The 21,689-nt window shown below is 41.2% G+C and overlaps 1 protein-coding gene across 2 annotated transcripts in view; it reads right to left on the bottom strand.

The window, feature by feature from the left end:
- AK8 (adenylate kinase 8) overlaps positions 1-21,689 on the bottom strand; it is a 72,943-nt gene that overhangs the window by 12,989 nt on the left and 38,265 nt on the right. For both annotated transcript variants that reach the window (XM_064468799.1, XM_064468800.1), the window contains one exon: positions 16,328-16,469. In XM_064468799.1, the coding sequence (XP_064324869.1) occupies positions 16,328-16,469 (142 nt within the window). The remainder of the gene's footprint in view (positions 1-16,327; positions 16,470-21,689) is intronic.

Below are 21,689 nucleotides of genomic sequence, written 5' to 3'. Positions count from 1 at the left end.
AATTTCCGTAGCTCAGTGATGAAGACTGCAAACTTCTGTGGGTCCCCAACGAGGTATGTTGTCACCCACCTGTGGAACACTGTGGTAAATCTTGACCTCCTGTCTAATTTAGAGCTTTACATTTCAAAGTGTTGTGAAAACACCAACTCAATGATTTTCAAGATATCCTATTATGTAAAGCTTATAATCTGGTTCATCCCTTTCCTTGCACCCGCTCCCTCCAGGATTTGGCTGTGGAAAGCAGTCCCTGTGGAGTGCCTCCGCTGACACCCCAGGTCGCGCCTCTCCTCCTCACGTGCTCCACCCTACAGCGCAGAGCATGAAATGCCCCCTCCGAATCTGCCCACTCCAGCGAACCCAAGCGGGTGTGCTGGTCTGCCAGAAGCAAAGCTCTGTGCAAAACCACACCAGTGTTACGAAAAGCTTTTGTTAGGAAGGGGCAGCCAACAGCTGGTGCTCAGGATAATTCCTCGAAACGTGCCAGCTTCACTTTCACATTCCAGTTATGAACCATCTCCCGGCCAAGCACCACAACACTAAACTAAAAAAATCCATCTCTGCCCTCCTGTTGGAATTGTTCTGTTTTGTATAAAGAATTACATCAAACCAGAAAACCAGAGTATCTTTGCAGTCAAATGCAGGTGTTCACCAGGGAGGTGAGAGACTTACATTCAGTGAATACTTACTTTTTTTTAAAAAAAGCAGAGCAAGCCTAAGAAGCCCCAGAAAGAAGGAGCTGAATGTCCCATTTCCCAGGACAGCACTCAGATTAGCAGGCTAGGGGTTGTTCAGGTGGAGAAACAGGTGGGGGAAAAAACAAAGTCTTTGGATACTAAAGAAGAAAGATTTCTCATATAGCTTGACCCTGACGTTAAAAAGGTAGTATGCCAAGAAAAGAATTATTTGAAATAATTTCCTTTATTCAGAACTACTATATATTGTTAGTTTGTCCCTAGCTTCTGGGTTAAGTAATACACAACTTTGGCTTAAGACGTTAGTTTAACAGGCGGTCTCCAACATAAGGGATAATGACACCAGTTACACAGCAGGAAAACTTGCCATTAACCCACTGTGTGGTTCAGTAAAATGGAAATTGGATTGCCTGTTGTAGAAAATAGAAAGGTTAAATTGTCTGAGAGATAAAGTTGATCCTAAACTCACCTAAGCGGGCAGTGCCTAGCATCTGAAATCCGACTAGCCAGATAATCATCTGGACAGTTATACACACAGTTGAAAGCCAACATGTGACCTTGGTAGGCTTTGAATTATACCATTGTTGGATTAAACACCTCTGCAATTTGGTAAAATCCGTTAAATACACTTATGACACCCAGCACCTGGGATAACAACAAAGCGTGTGTGTGTGTGTCCGTGTAAGCAAACGAAATGACCTCACGCACTGGCCCCAGAAACAGCGAGCTGCATCAACGCGGGCCTCGCACGGGGAAAAAGCAGAGGTGAGACGCAGGCCCGGGAATCGCTTTCTGCCAATGACTGCTAACAGGAAACGTCAGAACTTTGCAATGTCGAGAAATCAGAGGCACTGCAGCAAATATTTTCTTTGTTGCTTTTGAAGTGCCCTGGATACAATCAATCATACTGAAAAAAACTCCTATATTTTGGTTCGATGTGGAAAGGGCTATTTGCATTTCAATATGTTCAACTTATCCTGCCAATAAAAACATGGAATCATGAAGAAGAGATCAGGCCACTGGAGTGAAAAACAAGAGATGACATCCTGCAGACCTTTCAGATAAAACAGCTCCTCGCTTGTAACATTTCTGTTGCCGTCCCAATATTTCTGAATGACTGGGTTTTCAAATGAGATCAGTCAGCATGCAAATGAGGAAACAGGATCAAGACATCTCCCACATCTGATTGGATAGAGAAATTATCAAAAGACCCTTTTTTCATATCAAATTTCCATCACAAAAGGTCAAACTTTCAACTCCCATTACTTTTGCTAACTGCATTTCACTGTGCCTGCCAGCTCATTGCTGCTGCTGTTTTCAGAGGAAAAAAGAGCAGTAACAAATGATTACATCTTCTCCCACATCTGTCATACAGGATGGACAAACATTTTCTAATCTTATTCTATTTTTCCCTACAGCCCTCAAATTCCTTTCTGCCAAAACATCACTTCTAACCTGATTAGCTATTCCTAGGTTGTTTTTGTTTTTCTTACAGGTTTCTTTTCTTATTTTCTAGCCTACAGACTGACAAGAGCACCAGCTGTGTTGCCAGAATGTTTTGTTCTACAATTTGGCCATTTAAAATACTTTTTGATGTGTGCTTTTCTAAAATATATTTCCTTGTGCTGTCTGACTGGACTGACACCTAAATATTCAAGTAATGGATGCTCCAGAAAAACAAAAGACAAAGCATCATTTCTCCTGAAATCCTCACACGGTTATATTTTCCCTTGCAGTCCATCCCTGACACCAAACGCTGCCTGGCCTTCTGTAGATTTTGATCCGTTCCTCTAGCGAACAGATCATGGCCTGAGACTCCAAGGCTTTGCCCTGCCTGCTCGAAACACTCAGCTCATGCAAATTCAGAGGACTTACACCCTCACGTCCAAACTGAGGAGTAGCTCAGCGCCCCCAGGTCTCATCCGCTGCTTGTCTAGGTTTAAAGCTGAATTTTGGAGCAGCAGAGATAGCAAGTGGGGCAAGCACAAGAAAATGAAGATGTTAGTAAAATATGCAGGACTCATTGTATTTGTTGCTACTGGTCCCGTAAAAATTCTCTCTCAACATTATTATCATTGCAACATATATAACCCATCAGATTAGTACCTAGAGATTTCTGCTCTTCTGATTTTCTCTGTTCTTATTACTCGACAACTAAATGTTTCACAAAGCCATTTCCTACAGAAATATTTATGTTCTCAAATGTTTATTGTCCCCTCTATCATGATCAAGCTTTTATGAGCACTCTATACAGAGCTCTGAATTAAATACATAATTCCTGATCTATCAGATCGTGGCTCGTTGTGTTTGTCTATTTTATACAGCAAGGCACTGTGGCAAACTACAGAGCACCTTACAGAAAAACTAATCTACACAGTAGAGATATTTCTATCCAACGCTGACTGTGTGGGTTAGTGATTACAGAAAGCTAATCAGGACCAGGAGGATGGAGAGTTTAAATTCCAGCAAAGGCACTTATTGTGTTTGGTTTCCTGAACAACCTTTTTAGATAATTTCTACACAACTATGGACGTTCGGGTCTGTACTGTCAGTGCTGGGAGGAGATAGAAGATGCTCCTTGTAAATGTTACACAAACACTTCTCCCTCACTTGCTCCACGCCAGCCGGGTGCCCACAGCTACACAGAGTAAGCTGCCCTCAATCAGTGGTAACTGATTGGACTCTCTATCCTTGCTGGCAGCTGCAAATGATAACCAGTAAACAGCTCAGACTGTTAGGTGGTTCCAGGAGCTGTTCTCCTAGATTACTTCTTTCATCTTTGATTTTTCATTTTTCTTCTCTTCTCCTTTTGACCAAAAGCGCCTGTGGTGATTTGTGAATGTCTGTACGTATCCAGTAAACTACAATTTTGGCCCCTTTACCACATCAGATCAAGGCAAGGTTCTCAGCAACTTTGTACCCAACAAATGCCAGTCGCAGAATGCGGGGAGACTGCGCATGTAAGTTCTCCAACAGCCAAACAGTGGTGATTGTATTTTATCTGTAGGTCTCCACTCTTCATAAATCTATTACTATTGAAACACTAATCATCAGGCCACCTAAATGGATAAAAAAATCATTCTATGAAAGGTTAAAATTTGTAGTGTTCTCTTTTTTCCTGGGACAAGTCCGGTCAAAGGTTGTTCCAGGAGTAACAGGGCATCTTAGTCACTAGGTAAGGTCTGGAGTTCACATGATTTAGTAATGGGCTCTTCAGTGTAGCTGAAAAAATATAAAAAGGTCTGCTGACTGGAGGCTACATTTGGCATTCAGATACATTCAGGAGCGAGGTGTGGGTTTCTAACGAGTGACTGCGTAGCAAGTTACTCAGCCTTGGATGGATTGCACAGGCAACTTCTAAACAGAGTGATTTTTTTTTATCTAAAAGATATTATAGTTCAAACAACAGTCTCTCTGAATCCTTTGTGTGTTTGGAATTAACCAGGCAGAACCTGACTTCTAATCAAAAAGAAGGATTTTTGTTCTTAAAACTGTTTTAAATAGAAAAGATTCCTGTTCCTTACAAGGCCTGACAACTTTGCAGAACTGTTTGTACCTAGAAATAAGTTAAAGGTAAGGGCACTCACCTTCACTCACAGTTTGTACATACTGGGAAAATGTGAAAAGCTGAATGTTTATCGTTATTTTCTCTCTAATACAGCACAGAATCCTGCTTATCACCATAATGAAAAAAAGCCTTTTACAAAATCAAATCCTCCAGTTATTCCAAGAGCAAAACTTCCAGATTATGTAACAGTTAAGGGTTTTCAAAATACACTGTTCACGGAACCACACAAATTCACTGGCACAGCCCCCCTTCATGCACCAGGTAAGAATTAGGCTTAGTCAGAAATATCAGACCTTCGCAGCACATTTTTGCAAGCACAGGCAGTAACCCAGAACCGGTTTTTGTGTAGGCTTCCAGTAAAGAGCTTACACTACCATTACCATAAATCATCCCTGAATATCAGCAGTGATATAGCACCTTTCATTAAAAAAATACTGCAGCTTCTTTCAGAAAGACTGACACTTGCCATTTCTTTTAGGTAATCAGATAGCTGTTAATTAATAAACCTGTCAGGTGAATCGTCCTGCTCTGGTCATCATTATCCATTCTGTAACAGAATCCTGCTATCATCACTGCTATCCACCCCATAGCTTCCAGCTCAATTAACTTAATGCTATGCAAATGAGAGGCTCTCCTCATCATTAGCTTATAGCCCACAAATGTTAATAACATAATTGGGCCTTCAACAGGGTAATTAGACACGATTTCTTCCATTAGTCTTACAAGGCTAATTATTGTTGATAGGAGAGAGGGGATGAGTCCCAGTGCTGCATGCAAAGAGGGGCATCTGGTTAAAGCAAATATAGACAAAACATCAACAAGGTAAAACAACAGTTGGGATCTATCGGGGGGTCAGGTAGGGGTGGGGGGAAGGAAGACAGCATGATGAGAAACTTAGGGACCACTGGAGAAATTCTCTAGAAGGCAGGAACTAAACCCAAATATTCAGCCTGAATACAGAGCTCTCCTACACTTAGCAGTAAAACAACATGATGCTTAATAAATCAGAGGAAGCTACTCTCAAGGTTTTGCAGAGGGGACAATTTGGAAGCTGTACTGATTGAGCTTCCTATGTCTGCAGTGCAGATATACAGCCAAAGGAGGACATAGAAGAGACTTTAAGAAATGGATCTGTTCCTAGTTCTCCCATATCATGAGGCCCAAGCTTCTCTCCTGCCATCATTGGTTTTGCTGTGGTTTTTGATGATGAGTTCTCTGAGTAACAGCTACTTACTCTAAGAATTACAGAACTGGAATACAAGAATTCTTTAATAATCACTGAGCAAAATGCATTTCAGCTATTTATTAACGGCAAGTTACTAAAAACCTGGATTCAGTGTAATGGACTGGCAGTAACATTTTTAACCAAAAAATGGCAGCAAGTTTTCAAGCTGTGATTATATTTTGAATGGTGGAATGAAAGCTAAGGGCTTGGTCCTATACCAGTTAATCCTATGCAGTCTCATCCATGGAGGTTAGAAATGTACAATTGGAGTCAGGATTCTGTGAGAAAACTGTACTTTTAAAAGGAGAAAGTAAACTTTACAAAACTACGGGAAGTTTGCCATACCCACCGCTTTGCTTTGGCAGTTCAGTGTTCTACTGCAAACACTGCTAAGAAAAATATATGTCAATCTGAAGAGCCCAGAGGACTCAAGGGATTGAGAAACCCCGTGATTTCTTTATTTTGTATCTGTTTTCTTTAACGTTGGCGCAAATTCATGGTCAATACAAATCCTTTTATTTCACTGCAAGTATGTGAGAAGGAACTCTTCCTATATATATGGCCTGAAAATCAGCTTAAATTATGTTCACAAAAGTAGCAGCATTTAGTAGAAGGTTAAATAAAACAATTATTTTTTAACCCGCTGTACCTTGATCTTTGGTCAGTTATATCAAAAGAACAGACTGTCCTCTGGATCGTTCACTCAGTGCATATCAGTGGGTATTAATCAACACTCATATCAGAACAATATTAGACTAAATTTTTTTTAAAATAAGTTTTGTCATGCGCAAAGCATGATAGTGCTCTTACTGAGCTCAGAAATACAGCATGTTAGAAAAGGATAATGTTTAAAAGCATCTGTGGGGTGGATAAAAGCCTTACTCAAAATGTATTTCAAGCTGCACCAAGGACACACTTCTGTAATACAGAATTTCGCAAACACAATGTATTGAGGGACAAAAAATATGATCCTTTCGCAGCACAAAAACAGTGGGTCACCACTTACACCTGAGCCAAAGGAAGCCAGTTTAAGCAATGGTGATTAATACATTTATGTGACTTCAGGTGATCCAGACCAAGAGAATTAGATCCAGCACATCTGTCAGACACAAGGGATCATTCCTACATCTTTCCTGCAGAATAAGCTATGACAGTTTTCAGCTACGCTCTCTTAAATTGCCCTGCACTTGCTAAATTTACTTACTAGAAAATTCTGAGCAAATATCTTGTTCCAAGGCAAACAGCGGTAAATCCGCTCATGTTTTAATGAAGATTACACTTTCTAATCCTCATGGTAATGACAAACTAGTCTCCATTCAATATGCAATATTACTTGACAGTTTTAATCACCCAAGCCATATTATATTTGCTACAGACTGATGTACTTGTCTTCCCAGATCTTCAGCTTGGAGAATCTAAGAAAAAGAAGTGTAATGCCTGTTCTGCCTGTGGTTTTCAGTATGGGCCAATTTTGCCAGCAACACCGTGCTGAGCAATGACTTACTCTGGGATTAGCTTCAGATCCAAAGAGACTACCAAACCAGAGCGCAGCTGGCACAATCATGTCCCTAAGTTTTTACTCCAGAATTCCTGAATTCTAGTAATCATGGAGTTCAAAGGCAGTGTATGTTTGTAATGTAGTTACTCTAAAAGTACTGCCCCTGTGCTCTCAATATCAGACAGCATATGCAGTAACAGACTTTCATAAAATCACTTTTAACCTGTACAGATGTAAGGGCGACCTTTCTACATTTACTCAGAATAACAATCAGCCAACTTTTGCTACCACACTGCTGCCGTAAATGGTAAGAGATCAGCACAATGTGAGATACCTGACAACACCGGACAGCCCTCCTTTTCCTGTGCTTTCTCAGACACTAAGTGGCTCCATCCACAGTCCTTGCGTGCAAAATTCTCATCGGTTTTATCTATGTGTGTTCTCCTACCCAATGCAAATTAAAATGCTGCCTCACCATTATATTTCAAGTTTTCCTCCCTAATTATTTTTCAAAAGTTTTTCTGGTTCCTGTCAGACCTTGAAACCAGTATCTTCCTTACAAAAGCTCCTAAATCCTACAAAATCAGACTTGCATGTATATGGTTCTTATTTGTGTGTGAACTACTGAGGAAATTAAGGTGAAATTTTGAAAATGGCTGCTTTAGTCCATGAAAAATATTCAGAAATGATGAAGCACATCATATTTTACCCTGCTGAGATCAATCAGTGTTACAATCCACGAAATGCACGGATGGCGCATGACTGCGTGCAGCTGCATCTCTTCCTACATACCTGTCTTAGCAAAATTGTTCGATAAAAGTAACTATATTAGCCTCAGAGAAGCGCTGCAGGATGGTCCCTCAGGGTCGGTGCTAGAGCACTCAAACAGCACCTTGGATACTGCTGGATCCCAACCCCGAGAGTCAGTCATGGAGAACAAGATGAACTGAGAGCAAACTGGGAGACCCAAGGGAACCCAGGCCTGTGAGCTCTCAGGGATGCTCTTTGGTGACCAAAATGTGTGAATAAAAACCTAAGCAAAGAGAGTGCAGTGGGGAAAAGCACAGGTTAGATGACTTGACTGCTATTTAAATGATAACACTTTGATTTCCATGACTGTTTCATTTCATTTCTTAAACAGAAGTTGTGCCTTAGCTGAACGCGCTGAACAACCCTTGTTGATTTGCAGAGATTAGTACCATGAAGTCAGCGTTGTGAATTAGGATTCTAAAAGCTTGGTTCTTCGCTCAGGAAGTTCTCAGGTCTCCTCTCAGAACAATATATTTTCCCCTGACAAGAGGGAAATGTGCAGGTTCCCCACACTGACCACAAGACACCCTGCATCTCAGCTTCCTGAGTAGTATGGGAAAGGTTTAAATGTAAACTTGTGAGAACTTGATTATTTGGTTCAGTAAAAATCTTCAGTTTTTTCTAGGAACTAGAGACAATCTCAAACAATAATACCCCATAGCAAATAGGTTTTTGTCTGTAGGGACACAAGTCAGCCTTTTGCGCTGAAGTGACTGAGAGCATGTGAGGGCACAGGACTCTCTTGTAGCTGACCAAATCAGGCCTTCTTAGAGGAGCTTGACTGTTTCTGAACTGTTGCCTGATTTAGCTAGGTCCTTCCAAACTGCAGAGTCGAATATTCAAACAGAAAGCTTCCTGTAATGTTGAATTTGACATCATGCAAAGTTCTTCGACTCTTCAAGATTCAAATATAACCCAATGTCACCTACCCAAAGTCACCTTGTTCAAATTGCTGCTCCTACACTGGCATCTAATTTTGGCAGCCAAAGGAGGAGCTAGGAGCTCTGCCTTGAAAGCATGGACACTTCATGGCACTTTGCGAAGAAGCACCGAAAGCATTAATATTAAGCCCAATGCTTTTACAGTTGGACTGTATCTGTTCCCATGTGGAGAAAGCAGAGAGGTTGCTGGTTTGGTTTGCCTTGTCTAAAACTTGCTACCATTGCCAAAGACATGAAAGGTACCCAGACTCTACTGCTTTAACGGAGTTTTCTCTCTCTCCAGTCAGGAATTGGGTTCAGAAAGCCAACCTTGATACCGGTGGCATCTTCTGAGAAAAATGGTTTCAACATAAGGGCAATCAGGACAGAAAGTCTTCAGGTTTCCTAACGTCTCCTCATTTGTGAGAGATAGCTACTGCAGAAAAATATCCCTCCTTTCAGCAGCAAAAAGAACAAAAGGATTGTGCATGTGGTTTTGGGTCCTTAAAAAAAGTAAAAATAAAAATAATGACTTAGAAGTAGAAGCTTTTCTTCTTTCTCTTCCTGGAGAATTAGGAAGCTTGCTGAGATCAGAGATCTCCTTAATTGCTGTATCCAGGATTTCACCAAACAAACTCCAGCCATCAAAAGGAGCTTGTATGAGGTAACTTCTAAAAATAATACGTGCCTCCCACAACTGAAGCCAAATATACCTCCTATTCTTGTTGGAGCAGAATAAGCTTGTGACAGCAAATGCAGCATCCTACAGAAAGCCCATAGAAGGATTTTAAAACTGCATTTGATGTTTTGCTATTGTTGGCTCAGGATGCATATTAACACTCTTCCCCAGGATAGAAAGGCCCTTATGGTGCCGATATAGGTCAGGCAGCAGAAGTGACATAATCTCTTTATTGCAATCATCCAATTTTTTATCTATTGGATCGTTTAATAGCAATAGTTTCTATTCAGATTAGTGTTACGTTATGAGGGAAAAGAGCACAATCTACTAAGGAAGAGGAGAACAGAGGATAAGGATTTCCCAGCAATGCCTAACCTCAGAAATCTGCACAAGGAGCTGTTTCCATTGGCTTAGTGTAGGGCAAAAGACTGTGTGTGCAGATTTTTGCACTACATGTGGAGAAGTAGTTGTCACTATTAAGTAGCCCGTGGGTATGACTGCTTAATGGAGCCTTTGTGCCAGAGCAATGCACGCCTTTTTAGGCACAGCTGTTACACATAAGGTAATGGGAGCCTCCCTGATATATTTTGCCCATTATGGAGTGGTCAGTGATGCCTCTTGCAAGAGAGGCAGATCAGGAAAGAAAGGTAAATGACTTAATTAAAACCTTGTCAATGAACAGGGTAAGTCCCAAAACACTTGCATGAAGAGGTAACACAATGCCCGAATTATCGTAGCTTGGAAAAGGCTCCAGGGATAGCAACTGTGGATTAAACTGATCCCCCTCACCCAGCGAAGCAGACGAGTCATTCACCAGTCCAGGTGAGAGGAAGGTTTGTTAATTTTGCCCAGTAAGCATAATCTGTAATGGATTTTGGCTGGGGAAAATAAATTGTAATTTTTATCACTTGGCAAGGGTGTTCTGCTCCCTCAGAGCATGGCTCTGCGTGTACTTGATGTCTAAACCACAACACGAGCATAGATAAGAGGGTGAGTACCTCCACTGGCATGGGGAAGACAATTAAGAATTCATCCCCTAAAACACCCTTTCCAAAATATGCTTCTATTTCATAAGCACACCACAGACCTCAGGAAGATCCTGCCCCTTTAGCTCCCACTGCCTTGCCCCTTAGGTTTTACCAAACCAGTCAGTCTGTTTGACTTTGAACACGTGACGGGGAGGAAGAGACTAGCTGAGATGGGAGCACTGATGTGCAAAGTGATAATAAAAAGGAAACCAATTAGCATTAGTGAAGACAACAGTCAATAAACCAGCAACCATATAATAGCTCTGGTAAGAGCGAGCTGCTTTCTAATCAGAAGAGACAAAAAATGAGAACGATTGAAACAGAGAATTGGTCGGCCTATTATTTTTACTACTTCCTTTATAAATTAAGCCAAATCTTACATAGGTCACTTGGACCTTTCCTACTGTTTCTCTGTCTCCCTGGTGCAGGCAAATTTTCTTGTACTGATTTAGTACCTTGATTACAACATCATTTTTCTGTTGGTTGGGGTTTTTTTTTTCCCCTCTGAAAATGAGGAAAAAATAAGAAGATATAATTATAACATTTCTTTTTTGTTACTCATCAGATTTTTGTATGCCATCAATTAAAAACACATCTATTATAAATATAAAATATTCATCATTTAAATTAGGCCAAAGTTTTAAAAATGCCCTGTAAGATTTTTCCATGTCAGAATAATTCAATCACTATTATGTTTCCTTGATGCAACTATTTTGGGACTTAGCTTGTTCCTTGATAGGATTTTAATTAAGTCATTTACATTTAATTTCCAAATATGTAGCTGTTACAGAAGGCAGCAAGGAAATGAAAAGAAAAAAGAAACCTGAAGCCAGCCAATCTTTAACAAAAATATTTCTGATATAAAAATGAATGTGAGGAATACATATTCAGTGATAAGTATTCCAGTCCATGTCTGGTAAACTCTCAGATAATGGCAGCATGGTAGGGTCACTGGGGTTCTATTAGCTCAATTAATGAGGAGTAAGATAAGGCTAATACCTAGCTCTTCAAATGGCTAAAAAATAGAGCTGACAGTAATGGAGTTATTAACCTTCGCCAGCCATTGAATTTTGCTGCTGATTCAAACTCCATTTCCTAGTTCAGGCCTCCATTAATAGGCTGTTTATTATCCTTAATCCACATTGGGATCAGCTGCAGAAATATGAAAGCCCCATGTAAAGACCAAATAGTTAAAAAAAATACGAGAAAATCTTCTTTTTCCATTCTGATTTTTCCCTTTTCAACATATTCACCAATTCTACCTTAGAAATTAGGAACCTCATTATCCTAAACTGTTTGGATACAGGTTCTTAGCAGTGTGATGAAAAAGAAGCTTTAAATATATTATGTAAAAAGATGACATAAGTGGGGATTACAGCCACATCATTCTGAAGATCAAATACTGCTGGAAAACTTGCACTGGGGAAGCTAGTGCTGTTTATTTTCTCTACTGGGAAAGAAAAAACTTTAGTATTGGAAAAATGTGTATTTGAAATACATTATATATGTACTGTTAGATCAATCCTCAAGTTTGTCCCTCCCCTGCCCAGCTTTGTCTGTCCACTTGTTGTACTGTTTGTAGATGCTACTGTAATGAAATTAATCAATACTGAAATGTAAACCGATCGACCCTGGATTCAGATCAGATGAAAAAAACCCAAGGAAATGCTGGAGCAGAGGAACTGGGAATCCCAGGACGCTCTTAGCAGCAGAGCCCATTGGCACAGATGGAAGGGTTTTCTTTATCAGCCTGAGGAGAACTCTAACACAAACCTGGCTCCAATTTTAACTACAGAGATCTTGAGCTAAAGGGTCTTTAGCCTCCTTGCTGAGTTTGTACACAGTCAAAGGAGATTTGTAACGCACTGTGATTTTTCAGTATATTTTCAATGAAGGAGACACTGTACAGTTACCACAGTTTATACACACACGACACCCTTCCAAAATCTTTCACAGTAACATCTAAACAAATATCAGCAGTTATGAGTAACGGAGTTAAGATCAAACTAAAAAAATGTTTGTGGTAATGTATCTAGACCCAGTACACAGGGCTACCCTCACAACGGAATGCAATTCTGGTTGTCCCACCTCAGAAAAGAGCCAGCTGGATTAACTAGAGAAGGTAGAGAACAGGGGGACAGGATGATCAGAAGAGTGAAGTGACTTTTTGGAAAGGAAAGAATAACCAGACCAAGGTTCTTTGCCTGGGAAAGAGATGGCTGAACAGGCATATACAAGAGGCTTATAAAGTCAGGAGCGTTAGGAGAGCATGAACAGGGAATGCTTACAACTGTGTTTCAATACAAGAAAGGAGCCGGGGAAAAAACACTGTGAGGTATTTTCATACGGCACCCAGTGAAAAAGAAAAACTCCTTTCCATACGATTTGGTGGAGGCCAAAAGAACAGCGTGTTGAAAAAGAGTCAAAGAAAACGGGCTATTAGACAGTTGTCCAGATGACCCTCTGGCTCAGGGAATCCTTAAACTGCTGATTGCCTTAAGCTGGCCTGGAACCAGCAGACAGCTGGTCATGAACCAGCTGAAGCTAATGACATGAGATATGTACCAGATGACACTGTTGCTGCTGTATCTTATTTTAACTGTAAGTTTGGGAGAGAGCAGAAGGGGATAAGAAAGATTTTGATAGCTATTAAATAGAGTTTTCTGTATGTTAGAACTACCCATGACTATATTCTTTATCTCCTATTGTTGTTCAACCATTAACAATAAAAAAAGCTAAAATACCCATTTACACTCATTTGGATGAGGAACTAAATTCAGTCCTTTGTGCTAGTAGTTCTGAGCTTCAGATGCCCACCTGTAACTGTATTTGGATTCCCACTTACTGTAGGCACTAAGCGGTTAATGGCGTTCTTTTACTAGATAGCTGAGAGACCACTGATAGATTCAGCTTCTTATTTGCCCTAAAGGCTGCTGCAGTTCAATACGATTAGGATCCTGTCCACTTAAGCAGTAACTGCTTCATAGGGAGGAACATAGAAAGCAATGCATGTCTTCTTTGAGTACAGAAAGAGCAGTTCTTTGGCAGACAGGTTTTGTCTGATGCAGGCAGGTTTTCCTGTACCAGTCTGTAAGCAAGCCTTTGCTCTACTGCAAATTCTAATTTAAAGAAAACCCTGTACCTTACTTTTTCAGTGGAAAATGAATTATTTTCCTTTTTGTTCCAGGGCAGCTCTTTGGATGCAGTGGCTGATGCTGTATGAGTTTTTTTTACTGTTACATTTTAACAAACTTTATAGCCCATTTTGTTTGTTTTCAAATAACTTTATTTTCCTTCTTTTCTACCATCAATTACTAGGTTTGTTTTTCTTTCCATAAGATGGAGGAGTCAGGAGACTGATCCTGCTCAATGCTGTATAATTTAGTATTATGTGTACTAGCTTTATGAGGTGGGAGTCAGATAAAACATAGTATTTGAACACTAACCATTTATTAGCTCTAAGGAATAGATTTATGACTTGACAAGCAGACAATAACTCTGTGTTCTGATCGGCCAAAGAGGTCTACTTTGAGTTCAAAACACAGAGTAACATACTCTTTCACAAATAATTTTGTTTACTGATGTGACTAGATTTTAATAATAAACTTGATATATATGTAAATTTATTTTAATCTAATTTCATCAACAGAGCCCTCCTAAAAATGAGACTTTGTAGATTGTTCTGCATATGATTTATAGATTTCTGCATCCTATTCCCAGATTGATTTCAAGGCTATAATTCTATCAGGTTTTTCTCCTGATGTCAGAAATACCACCTCTGCAGATAGTGTTTTATAACTAGCATCACAACTGAAACTGAATTACTGCCCTGCTATCCTATGCTGCAATATGTCCTTTTGTTTATAATCACCCTCCCTCCCTTACATACCCGCTACTTCAGTTTCATGGAAAATATCAGCTCCAAAATCAATCAGGTAGCGTGATGTCTATTTTTGTCCCTTACTTCAAACCCTGGATAAAATAGTAGGGGCCAAATTCTTAACTCAGAATTCAATGTGCAGAGCTCTTTAAAGAAAATGAAAGCTGAGCAAATGGATCGGTGCCAAATTTCCACACGTACAATTTAATAATGAGTTGTTCTTCCTCACCTGATGAGGTCTCAATCCTGTAAGGGAGCACATAGCGCACACGTGAGTATTCACACTGATCTCAGGTACTCAGGTGCGTGTTTAGGAACTCAGGACCTACTCTCTAAACACACATGAAGAATAATCCATTGGAAATGTTATTTAAGTGAATCTAGCCTAAGTTTCAAGACTCTTTCTCCCTTTTTTTCATGAAAGGCATTCCTGTTTAAGATGTATTTTGTCTTACTTTTAATAAACAAAGCTACTGCTGTTTTCACATACTTTCATTTTTAAACCTTGATGGTGTGACTGCTAGCTCCCTCCATTTTCACTTCTCTTTTCCCTCTTGTGCTGATTTTGGCTGGGATAGAGTTAATTTTCCTCATAGTAGCTAGTACAGGGCTGTGGTTTGGATCTGTGCTGGGAACAGCGCTGATAACCTAGGGGTGGTTTCGCTCCTGCCGAGCAGGGCTTGCGCAGAGCCAAGGCCTTTCCTGCCCCTCACCCACCCCAGCAGCGAGGGGCTGGGGGGCACAAGGGGCTGGGGGGGACACGGCCGGGACAGTGACCCCAGCTGACCCCAGGGATGTCCCACACCACACGGCGTCACGCTCAGCACACGGAGCTGGGGAGGGAGGAGGAAGGGGGGACGCTCGGGGCGATGGCGTTTGCCTTCCCCAGTCCCCGTTAGGCGTGATGGAGCCCTGCTTCCCTGGGGATGGCTGAGCACCCCCTGCCGCGGGGAGGGGTGAAGGAGTCCCTTGCTTTGCTTTGCCTGGGTGCGCGGCTTTTGCTTTGCCTGTTAAACTGTCTTGATCTCAACCCACGAGTTTTCTCGCTTTTACCCTTCCAGTTCTCTCACCCATCCCACCATCGGCAAGTAAGCCAGCCTGACCCAAAGGGAAAATTAACTCTACCCCAGCCAAAACCAGCACGTCTCTCCAACACAGTCTTACCCTTTTACATCTTTCCACTATACCATGTACGGGAGCGGGGAGGTGATCGAGGGCGGCCACACAGAAGACAGAGAAGAGTAACTTTGCCAACTTAGATAATTATGTGGGTAATTTACCTTATCCACTACTAGTTTTTAGATAAGAATAAGCTTTCTGGAAGCATAAAGACTACAATTTTCCAGTGTATGCCTTTGGAGTGGCCACTGTGTCAGCCAGGGGTATGGAGAGAACCAGGAACCCCTGGAGGAGAACAGAGAAGCCTCTCAGCTTTGATGAGTACACCAGCATTTCAAATCCATACCACCTCTGAACCAGCTGTAAAGAGTAACTCCACTTTATTTGCCTGGCATTCATAACAGTTCTCTTTTGATGCTCATTTCTCTTATATTGCATTTCTGAACACTTCATTATAGCTCAAATAAAATATAATTCTCATGTTGTTTTTAATTATTTCACAAAACCCAAAAGTCTCATAATGAGCTCCTCGCAATACTAATATATTTCCATGATATTATGCCAACGCTAAAGAAAGAAGATGTAGATCCTCCCTCCTGCTGCAAATAAAATACACCTTCTGATATAATCCAAACTTTAATCCATTTCTTATGGTTTGCCTTTAGAGGCAACTCAAACAAATAACCAGAAGAACAAACCTCTTCTCTCTCCTACAGTTTGGCCATCTGGAGGATTTGTAAGGCCACTGCTCTATTTCCTACTCTCCAGGAGCAAGACCCCTTTTCTAGCTAAGGAAAGAATAAATAAATAAGATGCAACAGGCTATTCAATGTCAGTAAAGACCCATATCTTTCCATAAACAAAATTTTCATATATGTAATATCATGATCGCTAAATTTATATCTTACCTGTTTGGAATAATATGTGATTTTTGCAGCTGTTCTCCCTGCTCTATGTCTCTTGGGAAGCCACAAAGCACCCAACCATTGGTCATGCAGTCTAGTGCATTTAGGCGTTCTGCCAGGATCTTCATAACGAGGTTGTCTGGGACTGCAAAGGATTAAAAAGATGGCATTTATTTCATATGCCGAGTCGGCAGCCAAGGAGGATACAAACTACTTTTTCTGGTTAGACTGCTGCAGGAACTAAACCACACAGAGTTGTTCCTGTTTATGATGGACAGATTTTGGAGAGAGGAGTTACTGTTGACTTTGCATATTTACTGTGCTGTCATGGAACCCCCAAACTCATAAGGAACTGTAGGACTAAATGAAAGTGTGTGGTAAAAACTGATACCTACATAATTTTGCAATGTACGTTTTCTCTCAGCCGTACCGGGCTGATGTCACAATGAAGTGTGTGACATAATCTTATCAAAATGCAAAAATAATTACCTGAGTTGTGTAAAAGAAATCCTAAAACAGCGAACAAATTTCGTAGCATTCTCTATTTAATTTAGCAGATTACAATGGTTCTGCCACGGCAGGCTAGATGCGATATTTCTCCAATTTGCCCAAAGGCTTGAAGCTTTTATAACTGAAAATAAATTTCCAAAATGTATTTCAACTACTGTAATTACTGCATTGATGACTCCCTAATTTTTGAGACAAAAGTTCTCTTTCCTCTGTTATTATTTTTCTTTAGGGCAAGAGAGAACATCACCAAGATACTGATTGGGATTACAATTACTATGCAGCTTGTAAAATTCTATTTAATGGGACACAGTGGTAAGGAGGTATCCTGTATATTTTCACTATAGCCTCCTTGAAGTAAAATATTTCAGTCAAGATACTTAAACCTATGTATCTTGTAATTTTTATTTCTTTTTACAGAAAAATTAAATGATCAGGTTCAACAAGACTGACTATAAATATCTCAAGGACTCTTGCAATGTGTGGGTTTAGTGTCAAATAACCCCAAAGAATGGTCAGCAAAACCACCTCAAGCTACTTCCCAAAAGAGCAGCCAAAACAGTTTTCAAGAAGCAATGAGAGTCCCTTCTCTTTATTTGCGCAGTATGTCTAATACACTGTTGCCTCTACTGGAAACAAGGAATAAAAAATGCTACATAACTCCACATCATGGAATGTTGATGTTTTGATACTCACCCTGCCACCGCATCTGCATACAAGAATACCAGTGCTGGTAGGAGAGCATGTGCGTCAGATTTCTAACAATGCAATTCGCTTTAGGACTAGCTGACAGGAATGTACCTGTGTTTTAGTAGAGTCTATTATTATCAGTGTACATTTATACCCTGGGTACAGGCAGGTTTTAAACCGCAGTAAGAGAATCCATTTGCTTCCTGAAATTTAACATTTCCTAAAGACTTACATCTCTATCATGAAATTCATTACTTCTCCTTTAAATAATCAAATTACTGAGTTAACAGAATTGCACTTAGGATTCAATGTACCAGTAAAAAGGGAGGAAAACAGCGGGGAATTAATTTGAAAACAGATTAGTTTATTAATTGAGGATACCCACTTCACATTATAAAAAAAAAATCATGTTGAGGAGAGTAATATTCCCCATCTGCTAAAAGAGAAGAATGGAATAAAACCAGACACTTGACAGAGAGCAAAATGACAATGCAAAACTAGGCATTCTGTTAAAAATGGGATTCATAAAAATAACTATACAACAGTGCAGCAGCAGGCAGAAATGTTATTAGACAGATGATACCTAAGACCTGAGCTGCAGGCAGGCATAGAGGGGATAGCAGGAAAATTTCAGTGCTCTTTGCAGGGCAGTTCTCCCTACCCTCCAGGCTGCAGGAACTCACACAAACCCAGGACATCTTGGTAGGAAGAAAGAAAAAAAATCCTACCTTCTCTTTCCCTCAAATATATTCCATACAAAGACCAGTGGGATTTTCCTGGTAGTCTTGAATTTCTGGTTACAGCACTAAACCTTCTGTCTTGATGCATGTTATTTTATTATGATTTCTACTGGAATCATTAACGTGGATTTACAAAGATGCCAAATTACACGGGTTCTCAGAAACATTTAAAGAATGATTAAAGACAGTTTTGCAAGGGATTCGTATGAAACCCAAGAGTAAAACTGCACTAAGGTAGGATTCTGCTAGAGCTGACATCCCTGTGAGATGAAGAGGGAATCGTGGAAGAGGCTGAAAGCCCAGCAATGGCACAGAGAAAGAAGGCGGTGTACTGTGCTGCTGAGCTTCCAGCAGATTGTAGGAGATTCTCCAGTTCCAGGGGCCAAATTGCTTCCATCCTGCGTATGGGAAGGATAAACATTACAGCCTACAAGAAAATTAAAAAGCAGTTTTGATGGGAACCAGGCAGCATTTCCTCGATCTGATCACTTCCCAAAGGCCTTCTGTGAATTCTGATGGTCGACTTTGTCACTATTTGGTCACTATTTTTGAACCAAACTGAAGCAATCGCAAGAGGGGAAAAAAAAAATCTAACAAGATGTAGTGACGATTAATTAACAACTTATCTAACGGGATGCCAGGTTGGGGTTTTTTGAGTAATACTGGGGATATGTGGTGACCCTGACACTTGCTACATTCAGCGATGACTGACTAGAAGATATCAGCAACACACTTTAGATTGTTTGTATGCTCATGTACATATATACATCACTGAATAATATAGATGCTTACATATTTTCTGTGCCTCCCTCTAAAGCTTGACGGTGAGAAATAAAACATAAACATGTCAGACAGCAAGCTCTGCTCTCCTCTTGATTAGCAAACATACCTATCACTTCAACACAATAGGGGAACATCGCTTGTTGGCTGTTCAATGGCATTACAAAGTATATCAGCTGCCCTTGAACAGGAACAGTCACACTTAAAACAGCTGCATTAAAACTGTAAAACATCTTCCACAGACCAGAGGGGAAAGAGACAAAAAAAAAAAAAAGGGAGAAAAAAGGAAGAAAGAAATCAGTATTATTCTTATTTTGCTGTGGTACAGACAGAGTAGGTAACGAAGAACTCAGCAGTATGGTATTCCTTTTCACTCATGTGGAACTGTCTCTTGAATGTAAGGCAAATTAATAACCTGTAATTGGAGGGGCACACAGCCTGTAAGTAACTAGCCAGAGGTCTCCTGGCCTTAAGCACATGACCCAACGGGCTATATAGCGAAGTAAAATTTAGAGCTTTTCTGATGAGACAGTCAATCTACATGTTTTAAGTAGATTATGAAGCACAAGAGCTTTGAATAATCAATTCCTTTTCAACATAAGCTTGTGTGAGTTTCCAACTCTGAAAGTCAGGGGAATGAGGCTCTAGAGAGGTTTTACTTTATCATTAGAGAAGTCCAAAGATAAGTTTCTTGTAAAAATTACAATGTGCTACAAAGAGATATCCAGATTAGGTGATGTGGAAGCACATCTCTATTAAGGTGAAAAATCAAGGTACAGGAGTAAAAGTCACCCCTTGGAAGTAGTGCTGCAGAGCTGCTGAGCTCCAGGATACCCTGTGCTCAGAGCGCCGTACAGAGCCGTGGACCAAGGTCACGGCAAATCTCTGAATCGGTACCCATGGTGGAATGAGGCCACAACCAGCCCCATATAGAAATGTAATTCATTCATGTGTACCTTCTTGCCTAACATCAATACCACACACCGTATCTCCTTTATCTCCCAGCTTCTCTCGACCATGTTAATGGTCTAGACCACGCAGCTGAGTGAGCAGCTGCAGGCCGAAGAAGTGATCCAATCAATTCAAGGGTATGATCAGGAAGGGTGCAGGGAACAAGAGGCTTCAAGTGCTGCTGCTCATGCTGGAACTACTGTGTTCTGGTCTAGGGCACCTGGAGATTTTCCGTCTCCAGAGCTGTCAACCAGCACCTTCCAGTAGACCATTTAAAGAATAAATTTACTTCCCAGAGCTTCAAAGGTTTTTACAAGTATAAGGCACTTCTCACAAAAAGTGTGGCTTATTGGCCCTTCCCCAACCCATAGATCTGCAGGACTAATAGAAAACCATATCGGGCAATCAGTTGACAAAATCATACCATCTGCTCAAGACAAAAGTAACAGAACATTAAAGGCACAGCCTGACAGGCAGAGACACTACTTGAGAGGTTGCAGGGCACAATTCTCCAATAGCTTCGGTGCTGCCAGCGCTCCAAGCTATACAATTATCATATTCGAATTGATACCTCCTCTATAGATTTCCTTTTAAAACAGACTTCTGAATGGTATTGACTCACTTCTAATCTATAAGACCTTGATTCTAAGTACAACGTAAATGTATTTGCAGATATGAATTCTGTCAGCTTTGTGCTGTAAAAAGATTAAGGTCCTTTTGACAATATTGTCCATTTACCCTTTATCGTTCTCTTGGAGATTTTTTTTTAGCTGGCTCTGAAGACTTTCACAGCTAATTCGGATGCCTGAGGCTTGATCCCAGTGCTTGACAGTTAACATCTTGCCCTGAGTATAAGCTACTGCCAAAGGCTACTTTCCTGGATTGTCCTGTCAATCCTAAATTTAGCAAAGCATGAGGTTTGCTTATCTTATTACTGTATAAACTCCTGATTATTCACAATGGGACATTTTATTTGGATCTTTCAGAGATTTATGCTATTTCCTTACCCCAATAAGGACCTCAGAGACTGTATCAATTTGTTTTTAATGTGTTTGAAAACGATTTAACAGCGATTTCCCATCAAGCAGGTTGAGGAACATTTTCATTTAATCCTGCCAGCGCACCAGAATCACAGAATCACAGGTTGGAAGGGCCCTCAGGGATCATCTAGTCCAACCTTTGCACCAGACTTGTGACAACGAGCTCTTTTTCCATAAACGCTACGCTTCCATAGCATCAGCCAGTTTTGCTTACTGGAAATAATAATAAATAATAATCCGAGCATGCCTTCAATGCAACCGGGGGGCGGCGGGAGGAAAAGGGCCCGTTTTGCTGCGATGCTGCAAGGCGGAGGGGAGCCTCCCCCCTCCCCCACGGCGGCGGGCTGGCCCCGCCCCGGCCCCGCCCCGGCCCCGCCCCGGCCCCCATTGGCTGTTCTCTACCGCCACCTGCCGGGCGCGGCGGGCAGCGCGGGGCGGCGGCAGCCGCTGCGGCAGGGCTCTGCGCGGCCGAGGTCTCGGGAATTCACGGCCAGGGAGAGGGCTCCGGCCCCTCCGCGGTCCTCCTCCGCCCCGGGCGGCCCCGGCACGCCCGAAAGCGGCTGCCGGGTGCGGTGGCTGAAGGTAGGAGAGGGCGGCAAAGTGCGGGGGGGGCGGCGGCGCAAGCGGCGGGACGGGCGGCTGCCGGGGCGGTTCCGT

The sequence above is a fragment of the Phalacrocorax carbo genome, chromosome 18 (assembly GCF_963921805.1).
Source record: "Phalacrocorax carbo chromosome 18, bPhaCar2.1, whole genome shotgun sequence".
Taxonomy (NCBI): Eukaryota; Metazoa; Chordata; class Aves; order Suliformes; family Phalacrocoracidae; genus Phalacrocorax; species Phalacrocorax carbo.
Note: the sequence above shows the minus strand (reverse complement) of the source record. Positions and strands in the feature narration are given on the sequence as shown.